Source organism: Oncorhynchus mykiss, chromosome 2 (assembly GCF_013265735.2).
Source record: "Oncorhynchus mykiss isolate Arlee chromosome 2, USDA_OmykA_1.1, whole genome shotgun sequence".
Classification (NCBI taxonomy): Eukaryota; Metazoa; Chordata; class Actinopteri; order Salmoniformes; family Salmonidae; genus Oncorhynchus; species Oncorhynchus mykiss.
The window spans coordinates 6,975,001-6,998,730 of record NC_048566.1 but is presented as its reverse complement, the minus strand read 5'-3'; the positions used below and the strand labels follow the sequence as shown (position 1 = coordinate 6,998,730).

Here is a 23,730-nt window from a genome sequence, read left to right as displayed (position 1 = left end):
CCACAATGCCCTGAAAACCACTTCCTGTTTCACACCATCTGTGAATCTTTATTTCTCAGGAATGACAGATGAGTGTCTCTCTGTGTTGGGATCCTGTTGCAGTCCTCCAGTCTTACAGGCCCTGCAGATCCTGGTGAGTTCACATTTCTCCTTTTGTTACACTTAGCCTGGTAAAAACAAGTCTATACTTCTTCAAAAGTACTGTACACTTACAAACAACCTATGGGCCTCCCGGGTGGCGCAGTCGTCAAAGGCACTGCATCGCATCTGTGCCTCTGTGCCACCAGAGACTCTGGGTTCGAGCCCAGGCTCTGTCACAGCCAGCCTCGACCTGGAGGTCCGTGGGGCGACACAAAATTGGCCTAGCGTCGTCCGGGTTAGGGAGGGTTTGGCCGGTAGGGATATCCTTGTCTTATCGCGCACTAGCGACTCCTGTGGCGGGCCGGGCGCTGTGCACGCTGACCAGGTCGCTAGGTGTACGGTGTTTCCTCCGACACATTGGTGCGGCTGGCTTCCGGGTTGGATGCGTGCTTGGTTGGGTTGTTTTTCAGAGGATGCATGACTCTCGACCTTCGTCTCTCCCGAGCCCGTACGGGAGTTGCAGCGACGAGACAAGACAGTAACTACTAACAATTGGATACCACGAAATTGGGGAGAAAAAGGGGGTAAAAAATAAAGACTACACTGTCTGGTTAACAAGTCTGTATACTTCAAAAATATAGTACTGTGTGACCTGTTCACCACTTGGCCTGTTCACCACTTGGCTAAGCTAAATAAAGGTTCAATTAATTCAATAGTTGTTTGGAATAGATTAAGGGCGGCTGTAAGGATCAGTATGAAGACCTTACAGGATCAGTATGAAGACCTTACAGGATCAGTATGAAGACCTCACAGGATAAGTAGCCTTGCAGTTAGAGCGTTGGGCCAGTAACCTCACTCCCTGTGGGTGTCCCAGGGGGAGTTGGGATATGCAACAAACACCTTTCCATTACCAACACGTGTGTAACAGGACAAATAAACACTCCCACGCTATGACAATACTTCATTCTCCATTTTGAAATGGTCATTGCATCTTAGACATGACATCGCAGTATCTGATCATATTCCTGTGCTGCTTGTCCTCCAGGTGCAGCATGTGGCAGCAGGGAGTGGGGAGACCCTCTCTCTGAGTGATGCTGGTCTGGCTGTTCTGACTGAGGAGGAGCTGTATCAGAGGACAGAGAGTCTCTTTGGTCACTCTGAAGTTACACTGAAGAGAGAGGAGGACACACTGAGGACAGAGATGAAGGACCAGCCTGGATACCTTCCTATAGTCATGAGTATCACTGTGAAAGGCCTGGCCTCTTTAGTGTAAGGAGAGACTGAGTAAGAGAGGGAGGAGCGGTTTCCTTCCTCTCCGGCAACTGAGTTAGGAAGGGCGCCTGTATCTTTGTAGTGACTGGGTGTATTGATACACCATCCAAAGTGTAATTAATAACTTCACAATGCTCAAAGGGATATTCAATGTCTGCTTCTTTTTTTTTTAACCCATCTACCAATAGGTGCCCTTCTTTGCGAACCATTGTTAAACTTGTGCTTGAAATGCACTGCTCGACTGAGGGACCTTACAGTTAACTGTGTGTGGGGGTCGTCATTCAAAAATCATATTAAACACTATTGCACACACAGTCCATGCAACTTGTGATTATTTAGGCTTACCATAACCAGTTTTTCATTTTTAATTCCTTTGTAAACAATTCCACTGTGACATTGGGGATCAGTATGTAGATCAGTGACACAATCTCAATGTAATCAGGTTGTAACAACGTGAAAAAAAGTCAAGAGGTGTGAAGTCTTTCTGAAGGCACTATTACCGGACGACGTTGTCATGGCCAATAGGAGTGATATAACCTTACAGGATCAGTAATAAGACCTTACAGGATCAGTATTAGGACTCTACACCCAAGAACTGTTGAGTGTTTTAAAAGCCAGTATTCAATCCAAAGTGTGTTAGAGTAGTGCACTGGACAGCTGACCATGATCCTTTTAAAGGCATTCACGGCAAAAGGTGCATCAAGTGTAAATGACCTTTAAAAGTCACTGCTCTATGATAACGCAGCTTGGATTGAATCCTGGCCTAAAACTACTGCTCAGAATTGGGAGCGTGTCAAGGGACCTATTCAATCCGCATCGCAAAAGTTCAGCATTCCAGCGTGATTTAAATTTAAAGGCAATGTTCCTTCTTTAGCAGAGAATGCATTCGTGGCAAGCGCTAAAAGTTGGCTTAAATCGGGAATATTTCCTTAAATTCTACTGTGCAATCTGTAACTCTTCAGTGATGTAGACTGAATAGAGCTTTAGTCCACCGTTCTTTGTTTACCTTTTCTCCTGCGTGGCAAGTTACAAGGACAGTCATTTAATTAAAACACTTTACACCATTATTATTATACTGATGTTTCCCATCTACAACAGCTGGAGAACGTACGGACATCCAGGTGCTTTCCGCAGGTCCTGGAGTTGTAAGGAAAACTCCTGGAAAACGCTGCTCACCACTGCTCACTGCTCCCAGGGTCACAATGTTATAAATCACCTGGGAGCCTGAGCAGCAGTGGTAGGATTTTCCTTTCTGTTTTACTGGTGTTTACCACTCCATATATTCAGGTCACTCTAGATAAGTGTTGGCTAAATGACCTACAGTACATTTAAATGTAAAAATGGCAATGATTGGACAGTTGGTCGACTCTACTGGCTTTATAAAAGTAGAGAGTAGTTTGGAGGAAAACAGGGGGTCTGGTAACATGGTACTGTATGGACCAAACATCAATTATGAGGCTTTTCAGGGAAAATGGCCTCCAGCAAAGCTACACTGAACAAAAATATAAACAATAATTCCAAAGGTTTTACCGAGTTAGTTCATATAAGGAAATCGTTCAATTGAAATAAATTCATTAGGACCTAATCTATGGATTTCACGACTGGAAATACTTTAAAAATAGAGTTGATCAGGCTGTTGGCCTGCGGAACGTTGTCCCACTTCTCTTCAATGGCTGTGTGAAGTTCCTGGATATTGTCGGGAACTGGAACACGCCGTCCTACACATCGATACAGAGCATTCCAAACCTGCTCAATGGGTGACATGTCTGGTGAGTATGCAGGCCATGGAAGAACTGGGACATTTTCAGCTTCCAGGAATTGTGTACAGATCCCTGGGATATGGGGCCGTGCGTTATCGTGCTGAAACGAAGTGATTGCGGCAGATGAATGGCACAACAATGGGCCTCAGGATCTTGTCACTGTATCTCTGTGCATTCAAATTGCCATCGATAAAATGCAATTGTGTTAGTTGTCCGTATCATATACCATAACCCCACCGCCATGGGGCACTCTGTTCACAACTTTTGACATCAGCAAACCGCTCGCCCACACAAAGCCATACATGCTGTCTGCCATCTGCCCGGTACAGTTGAAACCGGGATTAATCCCTGAAGAGCACACTTCTCCAGCGTGTCAGTGCCTATCGAAGGTGAGCATTTGCCCACTGAAATCAGTCACGACACCAAACTGCAATGAGGTTGACTGAGGAGGACGAGCACGCAGATGAGCTTCCCCGAGACGGTTTCTGACAGTTTGTGCAGAAATGATTCAGTTGTGCAAACCTACAGTTTCATCAGCTGTTCGTTCAGGTGGCTGGTCTCAGACGATCCCGCAGGTGAAGAAGCCGGATGTGGAGGTCCTGGGACGGTGTGGTTACACGAACCTGCCTCACAAACGCAGCACACAACGTACTGACAAATTCTCTAAAACGACTTTGAAAGCAGCTTATGGTAGAGACATTCCTGCAGTCAGCATGCCAATTGCACTCTCCCTCAAACCTCAAACACAAGGTGCACCTGTGTAATGATCATGCTGTTTAATGAGCTTCTTGATATGCCACTCCTGTCAGATGGATGGATTAAATTGGCAAAAGGAGAAATGCTCACTGACAAGGATGTTAACTAATGTGCACATCATTTGAGAAACGTTTTGTGCACGTGGAACATTTCTGGGATCTTTTATTTCAGCTCATGAAACATGGGACCAAAACTTTACATGTTGTGTTTTATATGTTTGTTATAGTGTCTTCAGAAAGTATTTACACCCATGGACTTATTCCACGTTTTGTTATAGCCTGGATTATATAGATCTGTTTTCCCCTCACCCATCTAGACACAAATACCCCATAATAAACACGTTTTCAAATTTACTTAAATGAAATATATATAAATATAAGTTACATGAGTTTTCACACCCGAGTCACTATGTTGTAGAAGCACCTTTGACAGTGATTACAGGTGTGAGTGTTTATGGGTAAGTCTAAGCACTTTCCACACCTGGATAGTGAAACATCTGCACATTATTTTCTCAATTCTTCAAGCTCTGTCAAATTGGTTGTTAATCATTTCTAGACCACCGTTTTCAGGTATTGCCATATATTTAAGTTAAAATTGTATCTTGGCCACTGTCTTGGTATGCTTGCCATAAAGGGGTTGAATTCTTATTGACTCTAGACATTTCAGCTTTAAATTTTTAGTTAATTTGTAAAAAATAAACAATTCCACTTTGACATTATGGGGTGTTATGTGCTGGCCAGTGATAAAATCTAAATGTAAATAAAAAAACAAATTCAGGCTGTAACAACAAAATGTGTGAAAAGTTGAGGGTTGTGAATGCTTCCTGAAGGCACTGTAACTACTGACATTTAATGAACTAAGCCAAATGGTTGTTTCTATTGACTAATATGGGAGACATTTACACCTTTGAAATAGGATTTGTTTAAATAAACAAATATACCCTTCTGTGAAATAAATTAAGTCACATTTTTACACACTCTGGATATGATAAATATGACCTGAGATAAGTACAAGTTGTAAAAAAAAAAAAAAAAGTTAATTTATTTGACACATCTGAAAATACAATGTTTTGCTCTGTTGAAATTGTAAAATATATAACTTTTAAGTAGATATGGCAGTTGGTTAAGTTTCAGTAATATCACAAAGAGATAGTTCTCAGATGCAGTACGCTGTCAAGGTCCAGTCTCCTGGAAGTATTATTCCAACATAAAACACAGCACCATACAGACATGTACTGACAAGAGTACTGACCCAACTGGGAGACCGTCCGCTGACGATACAATGGAATTTAAAAGTAGACTCCTCGAGATGACGTTGCAACGAAGATATAGAGATGAGTGAGATACAGTCACACAAAGCATGTGCGCTTCACGCTGCATCAATGTGGTAGCTACAGGACCAAAACAGCGGAGTAGTTTAACCTCGCGCTACAACGTGGTAGCTACAGGACCAAAACAGCGGAGTAGTTTAACCTCGCGCTTCACACTGCTACAACGTGGTAGCTACAGGACCAAAACAGCGGAGTAGTTTAACCTCGCGCTTCACACTGCTACAACGTGGTAGCTACAGGACCAAAACAGCGGAGTAGTTTAACCTCGCGCTTCACGCTGCTACAACATGGTAGCTACAGGACCAAAACAGCGGAGTAGTTTAACCTCGCGCTTCACACTGCTACAACGTGGTAGCTACAGGACCAAAACAGCGGAGTAGTTTAACCTCGCGCTTCACACTGCTACAACGTGGTAGCTACAGGACCAAAACAGCGGAGTAGTTTAACCTCGCGCTTCACACTGCTACAACGTGGTAGCTACAGGACCAGAACAGCGGAGTAGTTTAACCTCGCGCTTCACACTGCTACAACGTGGTAGCTACAGGACCAAAACAGCGGAGTAGTTTAACCTCGCGCTACAACGTGGTAGCTACAGGACCAAAACAGCGGAGTAGTTTAACCTCGCGCTTCATACTGCTACAACGTGGTAGCTACAGGACCAAAACAGCGGAGTAGTTTAACCTCGCGCTTCACGCTGCTACAACGTGGTAGCTACAGGACCAAAACAGCGGAGTAGTTTAAACTCGCGCTTCACACTGCTACAACGTGGTAGCTACAGGACCAAAACAGCGGAGTAGTTTAACCTCGCGCTTCACGCTGCTACAACATGGTAGCTACAGGACCAAAACAGCGGAGTAGTTTAACCTCGCGCTTCACGCTGCTACAACGTGGTAGCTACAGGACCAAAACAGCGGAGTAGTTTAACCTCGCGCTTCACACTGCTACAACGTGGTAGCTACAGGACCAAAACAGCGGAGTAGTTTAACCTCGCGCTTCACGCTGCTACAACGTGGTAGCTACAGGACCAAAACAGCGGAGTAGTTTAACCTCGCGCTTCACACTGCTACAACGTGGTAGCTACAGGACCAGAACAGCGGAGTAGTTTAACCCCGCGCTTCACGCTGCTACAACATGGTAGCTACAGGACCAGAACAGCGGAGTAGTTTAACCTCGCGCTTCACACTGCTACAACGTGGTAGCTACAGGACCAAAACAGCGGAGTAGTTTAACCTCGCGCTTCACGCTGCTACAACATGGTAGCTACAGGACCAGAACAGCGGAGTAGTTTAACCTCGCGCTTCACGCTGCTACAACATGGTAGCTACAGGACCAAAACAGCGGAGTAGTTTAACCTCGCGCTTCACACTGCTACAACGTGGTAGCTACAGGACCAAAACAGCGGAGTAGTTTAACCTCGCGCTTCACGCTGCTACAACATGGTAGCTACAGGACCAAAACAGCGGAGTAGTTTAACCTCGCGCTTCACGCTGCTACAACATGGTAGCTACAGGACCAGAACAGCGGAGTAGTTTAACCTCGCGCTTCACACTGCTACAACGTGGTAGCTACAGGACCAAAACAGCGGAGTAGTTTAACCTCGCGCTTCACACTGCTACAACGTGGTAGCTACAGGACCAGAACAGCGGAGTAGTTTAACCTCGCGCTTCACGCTGCTACAACATGGTAGCTACAGGACCAGAACAGTGGAGTAGTTTAACCTCGCGCTTCTCACTGCTACAACATGGTAGCTACAGGACCAGAACAGCGGAGTAGTTTAACCTCGCGCTTCACGCTGCTACAACATGGTAGCTACAGGACCAGAACAGCGGAGTAGTTTAACCTCGCGCTTCACGCTGCTACAACATGGTAGCTACAGGACCAAAACAGCGGAGTAGTTTAACCTCGCGCTTCACGCTGCTACAACATGGTAGTTACAGGACCAAAACAGCGGAGTAGTTTAACCTCGCGCTACAACGTGGTAGCTACAGGACCAAAACAGCGGAGTAGTTTAACCTCGCGCTTCACACTGCTACAACGTGGTAGCTACAGGACCAAAACAGCGGAGTAGTTTAACCTCGCGCTTCACGCTGCTACAACGTGGTAGCTACAGGACCAAAACAGCGGAGTAGTTTAACCTCGCGCTTCACACTGCTACAACGTGGTAGCTACAGGACCAGAACAGCGGAGTAGTTTAACCTCGCGCTTCACGCTGCTACAACATGGTAGCTACAGGACCAGAACAGCGGAGTAGTTTAACCTCGCGCTTCACACTGCTACAACGTGGTAGCTACAGGACCAAAACAGCGGAGTAGTTTAACCTCGCGCTTCACACTGCTACAACGTGGTAGCTACAGGACCAGAACAGCGGAGTAGTTTAACCTCGTGCTCCATGCTCCCTAGTTGTGGAGGAAATGGATCCACTACATGTTAACTTTGTGCACGCAACGACATCTCGAGTCGACCTTTAATGAAACCATTCACAATCTCGTCACACAGAAAGCGGCGTAACAGGGGGGGGGGGGGGGATTGTATTAGCCTACATTATGGTCTCATCCAAGAAACAGCAACAAAGACCTTTATATCACAGATGTGGTGTGATATTACCACCTCTCTCTCAGCCCTTAGTCTGCCTTAAAGAGAGAGAACATGGCTGTTATTCTACATGGAGGGTTCAGAGATGAGACCGGGTGTGCATCTCAAATAGCACCCTATTCTCTATGTTGTGCACTACTTATGACCAGGGCTGATAAGGCTCCGGTGAAAGTAGTGCACTATATAAAGGAATAGGGTGTCATTTGGGACAGTGGCCAGGAGATGAAGTATTGTATGCAATGTAAACTGAGAAGAGTTTTAACACACTGAGGTATCGTCACAAAGCAAGCCCTTCTCACATCTCCTTTCAGAATAAATACGCTTGTATTATTGTTCTAAACGTTATGAGCAACCAACAGTGATAAAATAAAACATTAAATATTTTTAAAATATCCTCAACTCCATGATTTTGTTTCTCGTTCCATATGAACAGAAAGGTAGTCAAGTTAAAGTTAGAAAACTATGTTCAATAAATAAAGTTCTTCTTGTGTATTGTGAACATTGGTTCTATTCCGAATGGCTCCCTACTCCCTATGTAGTGCTGGTCAGAAGTAGTGCACTACATAGGGAATAGGGTGCTATTTGGGACGTATCCAGAGAGTTGCATAGTGTACAGATGGGGCCTGTGGTGCAGAGCAGACTGAGCCTGGAGGGGCTAGGCAGGGTGGGGCTAGGCGGGGTGGTGCTAGGCAGGGTGGGGCTAGGCGGGGTGGTGCTAGGTGAGGCGGGGTGGTGCTAGGCAGGGTGGTGCTAGACGGGGTGGGGCTAGGTGAGGCTAGGCTCCACTGGGGCTGCCATACAAACATAAGTCTCAATGGGTCCTTAGCTCTCACATCCCTGTAGGGGTCAATTCCATTTCAATTCAGTCAATTTAGGAAGTTCACTGACATTCCACTTTTCCTCAATGGGAAAAATGTGGAATTGTAGTTCATCTACTTCCTGAAAATCCAGAATTAAAATTGACCCCAACCGTGGTGGTTAGGGACAACCTCTTCCAAGTCTCCATGTGCTCCTGGGCCCAGCAGCGGGTGGCGTGTCCTCCAGCCCAGTAGGGAGCAGCCTAACCAGGCTGTGTCTCTCAGTACACCCAGCTGACAGGGACCCACTGGGGCTCAGAACACAGCTGCTCCACGGCCGCCTGCAGCTGCTCAAAGGCCTTGTCCAGGTTGTCGTTAACGATGGTCAGGTCAAAGTAGTGGCTGTAGGCCCGGCGGATCCTGGCGCTCTCATCCACCGTCTTCTTCAGATCTGTCTCCTGGGAGAGGGGAGAGAGTGGAGTGGAGGGGGAGAGAGTGGAGGGGGAGAGAGTGACAGGAGAAGTGGAGGGGGAGAGAGAGAGAGGGAGAAGTGGAGGGGGAGAGAGTGGAGGGGGAGAGAGAGAGACAGTGGAGGGGGAGAGAGTGGAGGGGGAGAGAGTGGAGGGGGAGAGAGAGACAGGGAGGGGGAGAGAGAGACAGGGAGAAGGGGAGGGGGAGAGAGGGAGAAGGGGAGGGGGAGAGAGAGAGAGGGAGAAGGGGAGAGAGAGAGAGGGAGAAGGGGAGAGAGAGAGAGGGAGAAGGGGAGGGGGAGAGAGAGAGTGGAGGGGGAGAAAGAGAGTGGAGGGGGAGAAAGAGAGTGGAGGGGGAGAAAGAGAGTGGAGGGGGAGAAAGAGAGTGGAGGGGGAGAAAGAGAGTGGAGGGGGAGAAAGAGAGTGGAGGGGGAGAAAGAGAGTGGAGGGGGAGAAAGAGAGTGGAGGGGGAGAAAGAGAGAGAGGAGGGGGAAAGAGAGAGAGGAGGGGGAGAAAGAGAGTGGAGGGGGAGAAAGAGAGAGAGGAGGGGGAGAGAGAGAGTGGAGGGGGAGAGAGTGAGAGAGGTTTCCATCAGTGATTATCTTCTGAATAACTACAACAGTCAGAATTGTGCACAGATCCACCAACATCCAGAGACTGACCGTGAGCAGTTTGGTGGTGAGTCCAGCGTCCACCACGGCTTTGTGCATAGCTCTTAGTGTGTCCAGTGGTGGAGCAGCAACAAACACCACAAACGGCATGAACTCTGCTGTCTTCAACTGCTTCAGCGCCTGACGACACACACACACACAACCCATCAACACACACACACAACCCATCAACACACACACACACACAACCCATCAACACACACAACCCACCAACACACACACACAACCCATCAAAACACACACAGACACACACAACCCATCAACAGACACACACAACCCATCAACACACACACACAACCCATCAACACACACACACAACCCATCAACACACACACACAACCCATCAACACACACACACAACCCATCAACACACACACACGACCCATCAACACACACACACACACACACACAACCCATCAACACACACACACACGACCCATCAACACACACACACACACGCCCCATCAACACACACAACCCATCAACACACACACACCCCATCAACACACACACACACACAACCCATCAACACACACACACAACCCATCAACACACACACACACACGACCCATCAACACACGACCCATCAACACACACACACGACCCATCAACACACACACACACGACCCACCAACACACACACACGACCCATCAACACACACACACGACCCATCAACACACACACACACGACCCACCAACACACACACACACACACGACCCACCAACACACACACACGACCCATCAACACACACGACTCATCAACACACACACAACCCATCAACACACACACACACGACCCATCAACACACACACACACGACCCATCAACACACACACACGACCCATCAACACACACACACACACACACGACCCATCAACACACACACACACGACCCATCAACACACACACACACGACCCATCAACACACACGACCCATCAACAAACATCATGCTTATTCAGGTTTTGCTTATGATCCACGCAGCTGTCTTTATCTCAATATCAAATGATTTCTGGGTAACAAATGAGGTCCCTTACTGTCATTATTTTCAATCAAAATAGTCAAAAAGAAACAAAAAATAGCTTCTTAGCAAAAACAATTTCTCAAAGAATTTAGCCAAGACTGTCTGGGAGTGGTCTGGTTGGGGAGGGGAAAACTGAGAACTGGCTGTTATTGGCAGAGAGGTTTGGAACTCTCTTTCTTATTGGTCTGTTAAACTAACTTTCCACATGGCGATGTCACCAGGCAGACCAAAACTCAATCCCACAAAAACAAGCTGAAATTTCAGGCGGTCTTTTCAATCAGCTCTTACACTAAAAAGGCATGATCATAATGTTTGCATTATAGTATTATTCCAACCTAAGTGCGGTAATAAGGACACAGGAAAATCACATTTTTGATGGAACTGGACCTTTAAAATGAATAGATCCTGACTGTGTGAAATATGTGTGTGTGTCAGACCTACCTGTGGGTTAACGTCCAGTATGCAGGTACGTCCTGCGTCCACCACCTCGTGGATGGAGTTCATCTTGGTTCCGTAGAGGTTTCCATCGTACTCTCCATGCTCCAGGTAGCGACGGGCCTTAATGTCTGTCTCCATCTGGGACCGGGACACAAAGCAGTACGACTGGCCGTCTCTCTCCTCCTCCCGAGCAGGCCGAGACGTGACTGGAGGGAGGTGAGGAAATGGTGGGAGGTAAGAAGGGGGGGTGAGGAGAGAAAGAGGGGGGTGAGGAGAGAAAGAGGGGTGAGGAAAAATCTCATTCATCCATAGGAGACTGAAGTTTGTCTTCTGCTGTACCCCTGATACACACACACACACACACACACAGGGGGGACTGGGACTCACAGGGGACGGTGGTTCCATAGAGCAGGGGGTTGATGACGATCAGTCTGTTCTTCAGACTGCGCCGGCCCACTCCCTGAGCACCAATCAGAACCAGGGTCTTCCTCTGGAATGGAGGCATCTTGGCCACCTCTTCGTAGATCTGCAGCTCGTGGCGGTCAAACTCTGGTCGTCACGACAACAGACACACTACCACCATCAGCTTAGTTTGCTCAGTAATAAAACTAACACATAACTACTGAACAAAAATATAAAAACGCAATTTCAACGATTTTACTGAGTTAGTTAACAACTGTCAATTTAAATAAATTCATTAGACCCTAATTTAAGGATTTCACATGACTGGGCAGGGGCACAGCCATGGTTCGGCATATAATCACCCACTGGGGAGCCAGGCACAGCCAATCAGAATGAGTTTTCCCCCCCACAAAAAGGGCTTTATTACAGACAGAAATAATCCTCAGTTTCGTCAGCTGTCCCGGTGGCTGGTCTCAGACGATCCCGCAGGTAAAGAAGCCGGATGTGGAGGTCCTGGGATGGCGTTTGTGAGGCCGGTTCAACGTACTGACATATTCTCTAAAACGACGTTGAAGGTGGCTTATGGTAGAAACATGTACATTCAATTCTGTGGCATTGTGTTGTGTGACAAAACGGCACATTTTAGAGTGGTCTTTTGTCCCCAGCACAAGGTGCACCTGTGTACTGATCATGCTATTTAATCAGCTTCTTGATATGCCACAACTGTCAGGTGAATGGATTATCTTGGCAAGGGAGATATGCTCACTAACAGGGATGTAAACTAATTTGTGCACAACATTTGAGAGAAATAAGCTTTTTGTGCATATGGAACATTTCTGAGATCTTTTCTTTCTGCTCATGAAACCAACATTTTACACGGTGCATTTATATTTTTGTTCAGTATTATATACAGTCATCTATACTACCGTTATATACACTGAGTGTTCAAAACATTAAAGAACACCTTCCTACTATTGAGTTGCTTCCCCTTCAGCTACACTGATTAAAGTGGATTTAACAAGTGACACCTGGTCAGTATATGGAATGGAAAGAGCAGGTGTTCCTAATGTTTTGTACACTCGGTGTAGAGCCCACAATAGATGGAAAAATTAACCTACTCCACACATACGTATTAGTTAGGCTCTACTGTAGTACACTTTCATATCACTGAAATATTAAACGAATGTCTGCCAATAATGAGAGATAGAGGTATTATCCAGCTGTTCTTTGCTTTGATATGCATTAGGAGACGGCTCTGGCCAACAACATGTTACTGATAGCAACCCCCACTACTGTTATCAGTATAACACCACCCACTACTGTTATCAGTATAACAACCCCCACTACTGTTATCAGTATAACAACCCCCACTACTGTTATCAGTATAACACCACCCACTACTGTTATCAGTATAACACCACCATAACAACCCCCACTACTGTTATCAGTATAACACCACCCACTACTGTTATCAGTATAACAACCCCCACTACTGTTATCAGTATAACAACCCCCACTACTGTTATCAGTATAACACCACCCACTACTGTTATCAGTATAACACCACCCACTACTGTTATCAGTATAACAACCCCCACTACTGTTATCAGTATAACACCACCCACTACTGTTATCAGTATAACACCACCCACTACTGTTATCAGTATAACAACCCCCACTACTGTTATCAGTATAACAACCCCCACTACTGTTATCAGTACAACAACCCCCACTACTGTTATCAGTATAACACCCCCCACTACTGTTATCAGTATAACAACCCCCACTACTGTTATCAGTATAACACCACCCACTACTGTTATCAGTATAACACCACCCACTACTGTTATCAGTATAACACCACCCACTACTGTTATCAGTATAGCACCACCCACTACTGTTATCAGTATAGCACCACCCACTACTGTTATCAGTATAGCACCACCCACTACTGTTATCAGTATAGCACCACCCACTACTGTTATCAGTATAGCAACACCCACTACTGTTATCAGTATAACACCACCCACTACTGTTATCAGTATAGCACCACCCACTACTGTTATCAGTATAGCACCACCCACTACTGTTATCAGTATAGCAACACCCACTACTGTTATCAGTATAACAACCCCCACTACTGTTATCAGTATAACAACACCCACTACTGTTATCAGTATAACAACACCCACTACTGTTATCAGTATAACACCACCCACTACTGTTATCAGTATAACACCACCCACTACTGTTATCAGTATAACAACCCCCACTACTGTTATCAGTATAACACCCACAGGGTGAACTGAAGCCCGTTAGAGCAGGAACAGAGAGGTCTAACGGCTGGATCAGAGAGGTCTAACGGCTGGATCAGAGAGGTATAACAGCTGGATCAGAGAGGTCTAACGGCTGGATCAGAGAGGTCTAACGGCTGGATCAGAGAGGTCTAACGGCTGGATCAGAGAGGTCTAACGGCTGGATCAGAGAGGTCTAACGGCTGGATCAGAGAGGTCTAATGGCTGCTGAACTCACCTGCATTCTTGGACATCAGGTACATCATCTTCTTCTTCTTCTTCTTCTTTCCTGTTAATGTCCCACAGAGAACACCTGGGAGGAACAAAACACATTAAAAGTTCACTGCACCACAAGAGGGCACCAGAGTAAACATATTTCCTAAGTACGTCTGAGTTGTGGACACAAGTAGAGGGTAAGTAGTGGGGGGGGGGGGTTATTTATTAGAGTGTGGATTCAGCCTATACTTTCATGGCAGTTTGCTGCCAAATGTGATAATTTGAGAAATACACTGTCATGGGTATAGAGGCTGTGTGTATTTAGTACACTACTTTTCACTATATAGGGTAAAGGGATCCATTTTGGACACAGTCGAGGACACAAACAGGTGGGAAGAAGGTATGATTTTGGGGTAGATGTCAGAACCTTTTGAGTATAGAGATGTGTGTTACAATTCCATTTCACCTTAGTTGAACCAGGCAGTATTCTGAGTTATATAGGCGGGTGTAAAGAAGTCTAACTACGTAATAATAATTACATTTTAAGCACTTTTCAAAACACCCAATGTCACTTTACAGTCAGAAATGTACCTGATCCATTCCATTCTCTCCTCACAAAGGCCTTCCTCTTCTCCTCTAAGAACTGACTGGGGATCAGTCCTGTGGCTCCTCCCACAATGTTGACTGCCTGAGGGACAGGATGTGAGGTCAGAGACATGCTACTTCCTGTTTCTCTTGCTCTAATCTTATGGATCAGTTATTGTTTTGTAAATTAAAGTCAGAAATGGAATCCTAGCCCCTATTCCATTAGGGTGGTCAGGGCCGGGGAGTTAGGACAGCTGAAAGCAATATGATTAAATGTAGTGATGCACCGATATTACATTTTTGGCCGATATCCGATATCTTCCTTGCCAAAAAAAAACAATACCAACCCCCCCCCAATTTTTTTTTGTCCTTTTAAACATTCTAGTAGTTAAATAGTTAACACACACACACATGGATGCAGCGGTCTAAGGCACTGCATCTCAGTGAAAGAGGCATCACTACAGTCCCTGGTTTGAATCCAGGCTGTATCACATCCAGCCGTGATTGGGAGTCCCATAGGGTGGCACACAATTGGCCCAGCGTTGTCCGGGTTTGGCCGGGGTAGGCTGTCATTGTAAATAAGAATTTGTTCTTAACTGATTTCCCCAGTTAAATAAAAGGTTATACACACACCACACTGACCAAAAAGTTATTTTGTTGGCATTTACACATGTCCCCATGACCAGTAAAACATATTCATTTCACTTACTTGCTGTGCTGTTTCGTGGTTAATTTGTCCAGTCGTTTCATTCTCAACCAGGATTTCTATGGAACGCAGTTTGGGTCTTTGCGTGTCAAATAAACTTGTTGACCAATCAGGATATGACTGCACGTCACATAATAATCTAACTCGTTCATTCATTTTTTAAAACGTAATTATTACACTATCACTCGTATTTCATGTGTCACAACGATTCATCGATACGTATGCCAGTATGCTATGATGCTGGTAGAGTTGCTAGCTAGCTCATAGATGCAAACAATGTTCTTCCCCAAAAACACATCATCTGTTTCAGTAGCTATAGTTACCAGGCTAACTATATAGCTAGGTGTCATCATCTAAAATAACCCTAATTTATAAGACAGTTCTTATTTGATTAATGGTGGTTGGACCCATCTATGTGAAGCTAAGGATTAGCCAAAATAGTGGACTTTGCGGTTAGCCTTCAAAATAAAAGCATGCCATTGACAGTGATGCAAATGAATACAAATAGTAGAATTATGGCAGTTTAATAGATCATGCTAAACGAGGTTGGAATGTTATATAAAATCAACAAAAGACAATTTGTTAATTTGACAAAAGCTTTTGAAATTACACTGGATGTATTAAACTTTAGAATTGCATTGTGGGCATACTTATTTCACTGTACAGCCTTACCAATGGATTGTGGATCAATGACATGGGTATCAGTCTACTCAGTGACACCCAGAGAACATTAGTGTTGTAGCTCCATTGCGGGACTCTGAAACAACTGTGAATTGAGCCACATGTATTGTCAACCTATACTGTGTGGATGTTTTGGAGTCTGATAACTGAGGAGGACATTGGGAAAAAATATATTGGGTATTGAGTAGACCGATACCCCATTTCATTGATCCCCAATCCTTAGGTAAAGCTGTACAGTGCAATATGAATGTCAACACACACAATAGGCTGACTGTGGAGATGATTTCACACAGTCACAGTCCCGCGATAAGAGCTACAACGCTAATATTTGCGTAAACTCTTCACAGTTGTGTTCTGTGGGTGTTACCGAGTAGACTGATACCCCATTTCATTGCTCCACATTCCAATCTTGTTTAACATTATCTAGTCTAAATATGGCATGATTCCACCAATTGTAACCTTCTGCATCACTTTCAAAGAGGTACTTTTATTTTGAAGGCAAACCGCAAATTCCTCTATTGTGCCTAATCCTTATTGCTGCTAGCTTCACAACAAATAACCCGGTCCCGTTGAGACTCACTAGCCAGATGAAGCTAGCTGGCTGCTTATGATATAGCTGATATAGCTATAGTCGCTGGCTAGCTATTTATCTTCATGAACTGAAGTTCAATTTCAATAGGGGAACAACAAGAGACTACCTATCTAATACTTACTCACAAGGATTCCTAAATCATTGCTAAGAATAGTGAAAATGACGGCAGGTTCTACTGGTCATTGTTTTCAGGCTGGTTGTATTGGTGCTAGCTAGGTACCAAGCTAAAGCTAGCTGCCCCAGAAGTTAAGGTTGAACAAATTATGCTTTATTACCAACGCGGTATTGTAAACACGTTGTTCGTGGCCGGTGTTAGCAGATTTCTTGTACAGCTTTGACAGTGCTACTGATAGTAGTGGTGGTGCTTGGCTTGTAAACTCAGAACCTTGTACAGCTTTGACAGTGCTACTGATAGTAGTGGTGGTGCTTGGCTTGTAAACTCAGAACCTTGTACAGCTTTGACAGTGCTACTGGTAGTAGTGGTGGTGCTTGGCTTGTAAACTCAGAACCTTGTACAGCTTTGACAGTGCTACTGATAGTAGTGGTGGTGCTTGGCTTGTAAACTCAGAACCTTGTACAGCTTTGACAGTGCTACTGATAGTAGTGGTGGTGCTTGGCTTGTAAACTCAGAACCTTGTACAGCTTTGACAGTGCTACTGGTAGTAGTGGTGGTGCTTGGCTTGTAAACTCAGAACCTTGTACAGCTTTGACAGTGCTACTGGTAGTAGTGGTGGTGCTTGGCTTGTAAACTCAGAACCTTGCAGCTTTGACAGTGCTACTGGTAGTAGTGGTGGTGCTTGGCTTGTAAACTCAGAACCTTGTACAGCTTTGACAGTGCTACTGATAGTAGTGGTGGTGCTTGGCTTGTAAACTCAGAACCTTGTACAGCTTTGACAGTGCTACTGATAGTAGTGGTGGTGCTTGGCTTGTAAACTCAGAACCTTGCAGCTTTGACAGTGCTACTAATAGTAGTGGTGGTGCTTGGCTTGTAAACTCAGAACCTTGTACAGCTTTGACAGTGCTACTGGTAGTAGTGGTGGTGCTTGGCTTGTAAACTCAGAACCTTGTACAGCTTTGACAGTGCTACTGATAGTAGTGGTGGTGCTTGGCTTGTAAACTCAGAACCTTGTACAGCTTTGACAGTGCTACTGGTAGTAGTGGTGGTGCTTGGCTTGTAAACTCAGAACCTTGTACAGCTTTGACAGTGCTACTGATAGTAGTGGTGGTGCTTGGCTTGTAAACTCAGAACCTTGTACAGCTTTGACAGTGCTACTGATAGTAGTGGTGGTGCTTGGCTTGTAAACTCAGAACCTTGTACAGCTTTGACAGTGCTACTGGTAGTAGTGGTGGTGCTTGGCTTGTAAACTCAGAACTTGTACAGCTTTGACAGTGCTACTGGTAGTAGTGGTGGTGCTTGGCTTGTAAACTCAGAACACACAACATTCTCCAATAGAACGGTATTATTTTACATGGCAAATTAAAAGCTTATTTAATTAATCAAATAGTGTTATTGTGGAAGTGTTATTTGACGTGTATCTTATTTGACACGAAAAGACCCAAACGGTGTTCCATAGCATGTGGTGAAGCCATTACTGTGTAACTCCGGTAGGGCAACATCTGAACAACAGCACACTTGGTAGTGTGTACTGGTGCTCAACCAGTCGGCGAAAGCCAACATCATCCACGACAGAGAACGGTTGATGGTCAAGGGAAATGAATTCCATTATCTTGCCACTAATGGATTTCACCTTTGAGTTGTCTCTCTGAAATGTTTTTACTCTTTCAAATGACTGCTGGACTTGTTGACTGCTCCATCCACACCGCATGCATTGTGGGCTAGGTTAGGGATGCTGTGTTCCACGTGTAGCGCTACATTTTACGTTGCGTCATTACGTCATCTACCTACGTTATATAGGTATGCACGGCAGCTTTGACATCGGTTTCTAACATCTGCTTTAATCTAGACATCGGGTCGATACCGATGTTGGCATTTTTAGCTAATATCGGCCGATTCCGATTTATCGTGCATCCCTAATTAAAATTTCCACCTAGCCAATCAGAAGGCAAGATGGAGCACGGACCTATTACCATATTGCTTACACTGCATCTCTCCATCCAGTTGTTTCAGATCAAGTGCCTAGGGGTGGATGTGGGAAAGTCATTCAACCCTGAGTCTAAGAGAACGTTCCTCTGAAAGTAGTAGCAGAGCCATATAGTTGAGCAGTAAGGCATGAGAACCTGTGGATTATGGATGAATAACACACAGCTAAGGGCTGTTCTGTGGTCAGCAGTACCTACCTGCCACCAGTTAGGGTCCTCTCTGTTGACAATGTGCAAAACATCTCCTTTAGAGAAGGCCAGGCCAGCTTCCTTACAGGGGATCAGGTTGTCTGTGGCTGGGCTGTAGTTAAAGTGGGGTTTCAGATGCACCTAGAAAACAAGGTCTGTGTTACCATAGTTACAGCTTCAGGTAGAAAAAAGGAAATAGGAGGGGTGTTTAACAACGACATCTTCAGATTGTAAATCACCAACAGCCCAACGCTCTACAGTCTGTACTGTGAGAATCTACAGAGAGAAACAAACAATCTACAAGACTGCATCTCTCCAGGAACAGGGTTGGAGAGCCCTGCCCTACGGGACTGTATCTCTCCAGGAACAGGGTTGGAGAGCCCTGTCCTATGGGACTGTATCTCTCCAGGAACAGGGTTGGAGAGCCCTGCCCTATGGGACTGTATCTCTCCAGAAACAGGGTTGGAGAGCCCTGCCCCAGATAGGCTTTCTTTCTCTTTCATACACTCTCTCCTCCTCCTCCTCCCCCTCTCCTCTCTCCCTACTCCTCCTCCTCCCTCTCTCCCTCCCTCTCCTCAGTGCCCCAGTTATCCCATGAAGTGTATTAATAGGACCAGTGTGTCCCAGGCAGGGTAACAGTTCCAGCTGCGTGCCCTGTCATTCTGGGTTAGGACCAGGTCAACCCCGTCTCCCCCTCAACCACCCTGACAGGTTCAAAAACACAGTGATGGAAAGTCAAAGAAAACTTCATAGAAAATGACTCAAGTAAGTCACCCAGTAAAATTCTACTTGAGTCAAAGTGTTTGGTTATAAATATGTATCAAAATTAAATGTAATTGCTAAAATATACTTAAAGTATCAAAATGTAAAAGTATAAATCATTTCAAATGATTTGTTACTATAGAAAAGCAGACAGCACCAGGTTCTTGTTCTGTACATGTACGGCTAGCCAGGGGCACACTCCAACACTCAGACATCCTTTACAAATGAAGCATTTGTGATGAGCAAGTTTGCCAGATCAGAGGCAGTTGGGAAGTGTGTGAATTGGACCTTTTTCCTGTCCTGCTAAGCATTTGTGATGAGCAAGTCTGCCAGATCAGAGGCAGTTGGGAAGTGTGTGAATGGGACCTTTTTCCTGCTAAGCATTTGAAATGTAACAAGTACTTTCTGGGTGTCAGGGGAAATGTTTGGAGTAAAAAGTACATCTTTTCTTTAAGAATGTAGTGAAGTTAAAGTTGTCAAAAACATCAATAGCAAAGTACAGATTCCCCCCCAAAAACATAATCTACACTGCTAAAGCAAACATCAAATACGACCAAGAGACAACTGCAGTGTATGTACTGTACACACTTCCTCTGACCTGTACAGCCCAGGTGCAGAAACAGGTTCTCAATAGGAGATAGGGGCATGGTCCTTCTAATATCTAACAGTATCATTATTACAGCCTCTCTGACCTAGTGGGGAACCAGTCCTCCTCCTAATATCTAACAGTATCATTATTACAGCCCCTCTGACCTAGTGGGGAACCAGTCCTCCTCCTAATATCTAACAGTATCATTATTACAGCCCCTCTGACCTAGTGGGGAACCAGCCGTCCTCCTAATATCTAACAGTATCATTATTACAGCCCCTCTGACCTAGTGGGGAACCAGTCCTCCTCCTAATATCTAACAGTATCATTATTACAGCCCCTCTGACCTAGTGGGGAACCAGCCCTCCTCCTAATATCTAACAGTATCATTATTACAGCCTCTCTGACCTAGTGGGGAACCAGTCCTCCTCCTAATATCTAACAGTATCATTATTACAGCCCCTCTGACCTAGTGGGGAACCAGCCGTCCTCCTAATATCTAACAGTATCATTATTACAGCCCCTCTGACCTAGTGGGGAACCAGCCCTCCTCCTGAAGAGCTCATTCTAATATCTAACAGTATCATTATTACAGCCTCTCTGACCTAGTGGGGAACCAGCCGTCCTCCTAATATCTAACAGTATCATTATTACAGCCCCTCTGACCTAGTGGGGAACCAGCCCTCCTCCTAATATCTAACAGTATCATTATTACAGCCTCTCTGACCTAGTGGGGAACCAGTCCTCCTCCTAATATCTAACAGTATCATTATTACAGCCCCTCTGACCTAGTGGGGAACCAGTCCTCCTCCTAATATCTAACAGTATCATTATTACAGCCCCTCTGACCTAGTGGGGAACCAGCCGTCCTCCTAATATCTAACAGTATCATTATTACAGCCCCTCTGACCTAGTGGGGAACCAGCCCTCCTCCTAATATCTAACAGTATCATTATTACAGCCTCTCTGACCTAGTGGGGAACCAGCCCTCCTCCTAATATCTAACAGTATCATTATTACAGCCCCTCTGACCTAGTGGGGAACCAGCCCTCCTCCTGAAGAGCTCATTCTAATATCTAACAGTATCATTATTACAGCCCCTCTGACCTAGTGGGGAACCAGACGTCCTCCTAATATCTAACAGTATCATTATTACAGCCTCTCTGACCAAGTGGGGAACCAGCCGTCCTCCTAATATCTAACAGTATCATTATTACAGCCTCTCTGACCTAGTGGGGAACCAGCCCTCCTCTTGAAGAGCTCATTCTAATATCTAACAGTATCATTATTACAGCCTCTCTGACCTAGTGGGGAACCAGCCGTCCTCCTAATATCTAACAGTATCATTATTACAGCCCCTCTGACCTAGTGGGGAACCAGCCCTCCTCCTGAAGAGCTCATTCTAATATCTAACAGTATCATTATTACAGCCTCTCTGACCTAGTGGGGAACCAGCCGTCCTCCTAATATCTAACAGTATCATTATTACAGCCCCTCTGACCTAGTGGGGAACCAACCGTCCTCCTGAAGAGCTCATTCTAATATCTAACAGTATCATTATTACAGCCCCTCTGACCTAGTGGGGAACCAGTCCTTCTCCTGAAGAGCTCATTCTAATATCTAACAGTATCATTATTACAGCCTCTCTGACCTAGTGGGGAACCAGTCCTCCTCCTAATATCTAACAGTATCATTATTACAGCCCCTCTGACCTAGTGGGGAACCAGTCCTCCTCCTAATATCTAACAGTATCATTATTACAGCCCCTCTGACCTAGTGGGGAACCAGCCGTCCTCCTAATATCTAACAGTATCATTATTACAGCCCCTCTGACCTAGTGGGGAACCAGCCCTCCTCCTAATATCTAACAGTATCATTATTACAGCCTCTCTGACCTAGTGGGGAACCAGCCGTCCTCCTAATATCTAACAGTATCATTATTACAGCCCCTCTGACCTAGTGGGGAACCAGCCCTCCTCCTAATATCTAACAGTATCATTATTACAGCCCCTCTGACCTAGTGGGGAACCAGCCGTCCTCCTGAAGAGCTCATTCTAATATCTAACAGTATCATTATTACAGCCCCTCTGACCTAGTGGGGAACCAGCCGTCCTCCTAATATCTAACAGTATCATTATTACAGCCCCTCTGACCTAGTGGGGAACCAGTCCTCCTCCTAATATCTAACAGTATCATTATTACAGCCTCTCTGACCTAGTGGGGAACCAGCCCTCCTCCTAATATCTAACAGTATCATTATTACAGCCTCTCTGACCTAGTGGGGAACCAGCCCTCCTCCTAATATCTAACAGTATCATTATTACAGCCCCTCTGACCTAGTGGGGAACCAGTCCTCCTCCTAATATCTAACAGTATCATTATTACAGCCCCTCTGACCTAGTGGGGAACCAGCCCTCCTCCTGAAGAGCTCATTCTAATATCTAACAGTATCATTATTACAGCCCCTCTGACCTAGTGGGGAACCAGACGTCCTCCTAATATCTAACAGTATCATTATTACAGCCTCTCTGACCAAGTGGGGAACCAGCCGTCCTCCTAATATCTAACAGTATCATTATTACAGCCTCTCTGACCTAGTGGGGAACCAGCCCTCCTCTTGAAGAGCTCATTCTAATATCTAACAGTATCATTATTACAGCCTCTCTGACCTAGTGGGGAACCAGCCGTCCTCCTAATATCTAACAGTATCATTATTACAGCCCCTCTGACCTAGTGGGGAACCAGCCCTCCTCCTGAAGAGCTCATTCTAATATCTAACAGTATCATTATTACAGCCTCTCTGACCTAGTGGGGAACCAGCCGTCCTCCTAATATCTAACAGTATCATTATTACAGCCCCTCTGACCTAGTGGGGAACCAACCGTCCTCCTGAAGAGCTCATTCTAATATCTAACAGTATCATTATTACAGCCCCTCTGACCTAGTGGGGAACCAGTCCTTCTCCTGAAGAGCTCATTCTAATATCTAACAGTATCATTATTACAGCCTCTCTGACCTAGTGGGGAACCAGTCCTCCTCCTAATATCTAACAGTATCATTATTACAGCCCCTCTGACCTAGTGGGGAACCAGTCCTCCTCCTAATATCTAACAGTATCATTATTACAGCCCCTCTGACCTAGTGGGGAACCAGCCGTCCTCCTAATATCTAACAGTATCATTATTACAGCCCCTCTGACCTAGTGGGGAACCAGCCCTCCTCCTAATATCTAACAGTATCATTATTACAGCCTCTCTGACCTAGTGGGGAACCAGCCGTCCTCCTAATATCTAACAGTATCATTATTACAGCCCCTCTGACCTAGTGGGGAACCAGCCCTCCTCCTAATATCTAACAGTATCATTATTACAGCCCCTCTGACCTAGTGGGGAACCAGCCGTCCTCCTGAAGAGCTCATTCTAA

The 23,730-nt window shown here is 45.4% G+C and overlaps 2 protein-coding genes across 26 annotated transcripts in view; one reads left to right on the top strand and one right to left on the bottom strand.

Moving 5' to 3' along the window:
- LOC110534012 (gasdermin-E) overlaps positions 1-1,524 on the top strand; it is a 32,834-nt gene extending 31,310 nt beyond the window's left edge. For 3 of the 5 annotated variants that reach the window (XM_036936653.1, XM_036936657.1, XM_036936656.1), the window contains exons 9-10: positions 60-133; positions 1,127-1,524. In XM_036936653.1, the coding sequence (XP_036792548.1) occupies positions 60-133; positions 1,127-1,354 (302 nt within the window). In that variant the 3' untranslated portion in view covers positions 1,355-1,524. The remainder of the gene's footprint in view (positions 1-59; positions 134-1,126) is intronic. The other 2 variants (XM_036936655.1, XM_036936654.1) reach the window with 2 other exon arrangements.
- A 2,491-nt stretch (positions 1,525-4,015) lies between these two features.
- mpp6a (membrane protein, palmitoylated 6a (MAGUK p55 subfamily member 6)) overlaps positions 4,016-23,730 on the bottom strand; it is a 50,451-nt gene continuing 30,736 nt past the window's right edge. Inside the window, exons 7-15 of one of the 21 annotated variants that reach the window (XM_036936594.1) lie at positions 18,966-19,097; positions 14,695-14,791; positions 14,126-14,200; positions 11,579-11,740; positions 11,195-11,397; positions 9,721-9,849; positions 7,162-9,046; positions 7,040-7,100; positions 4,016-5,768 (exon numbers count right to left, since the gene is read on the bottom strand). In XM_036936594.1, coding sequence (XP_036792489.1) covers positions 8,870-9,046; positions 9,721-9,849; positions 11,195-11,397; positions 11,579-11,740; positions 14,126-14,200; positions 14,695-14,791; positions 18,966-19,097 — 975 coding nt within the window. In that variant the 3' untranslated portion in view covers positions 4,016-5,768; positions 7,040-7,100; positions 7,162-8,869. Of the gene's footprint in view, positions 5,820-5,880; positions 6,247-6,307; positions 6,857-6,944; positions 9,047-9,720; positions 9,850-11,194; positions 11,398-11,578; positions 11,741-14,125; positions 14,201-14,694; positions 14,792-18,965; positions 19,098-23,730 lie in introns of those variants that run through there. The other 20 variants (XM_036936600.1, XM_036936584.1, XM_036936577.1 and 17 more) reach the window with 20 other exon arrangements.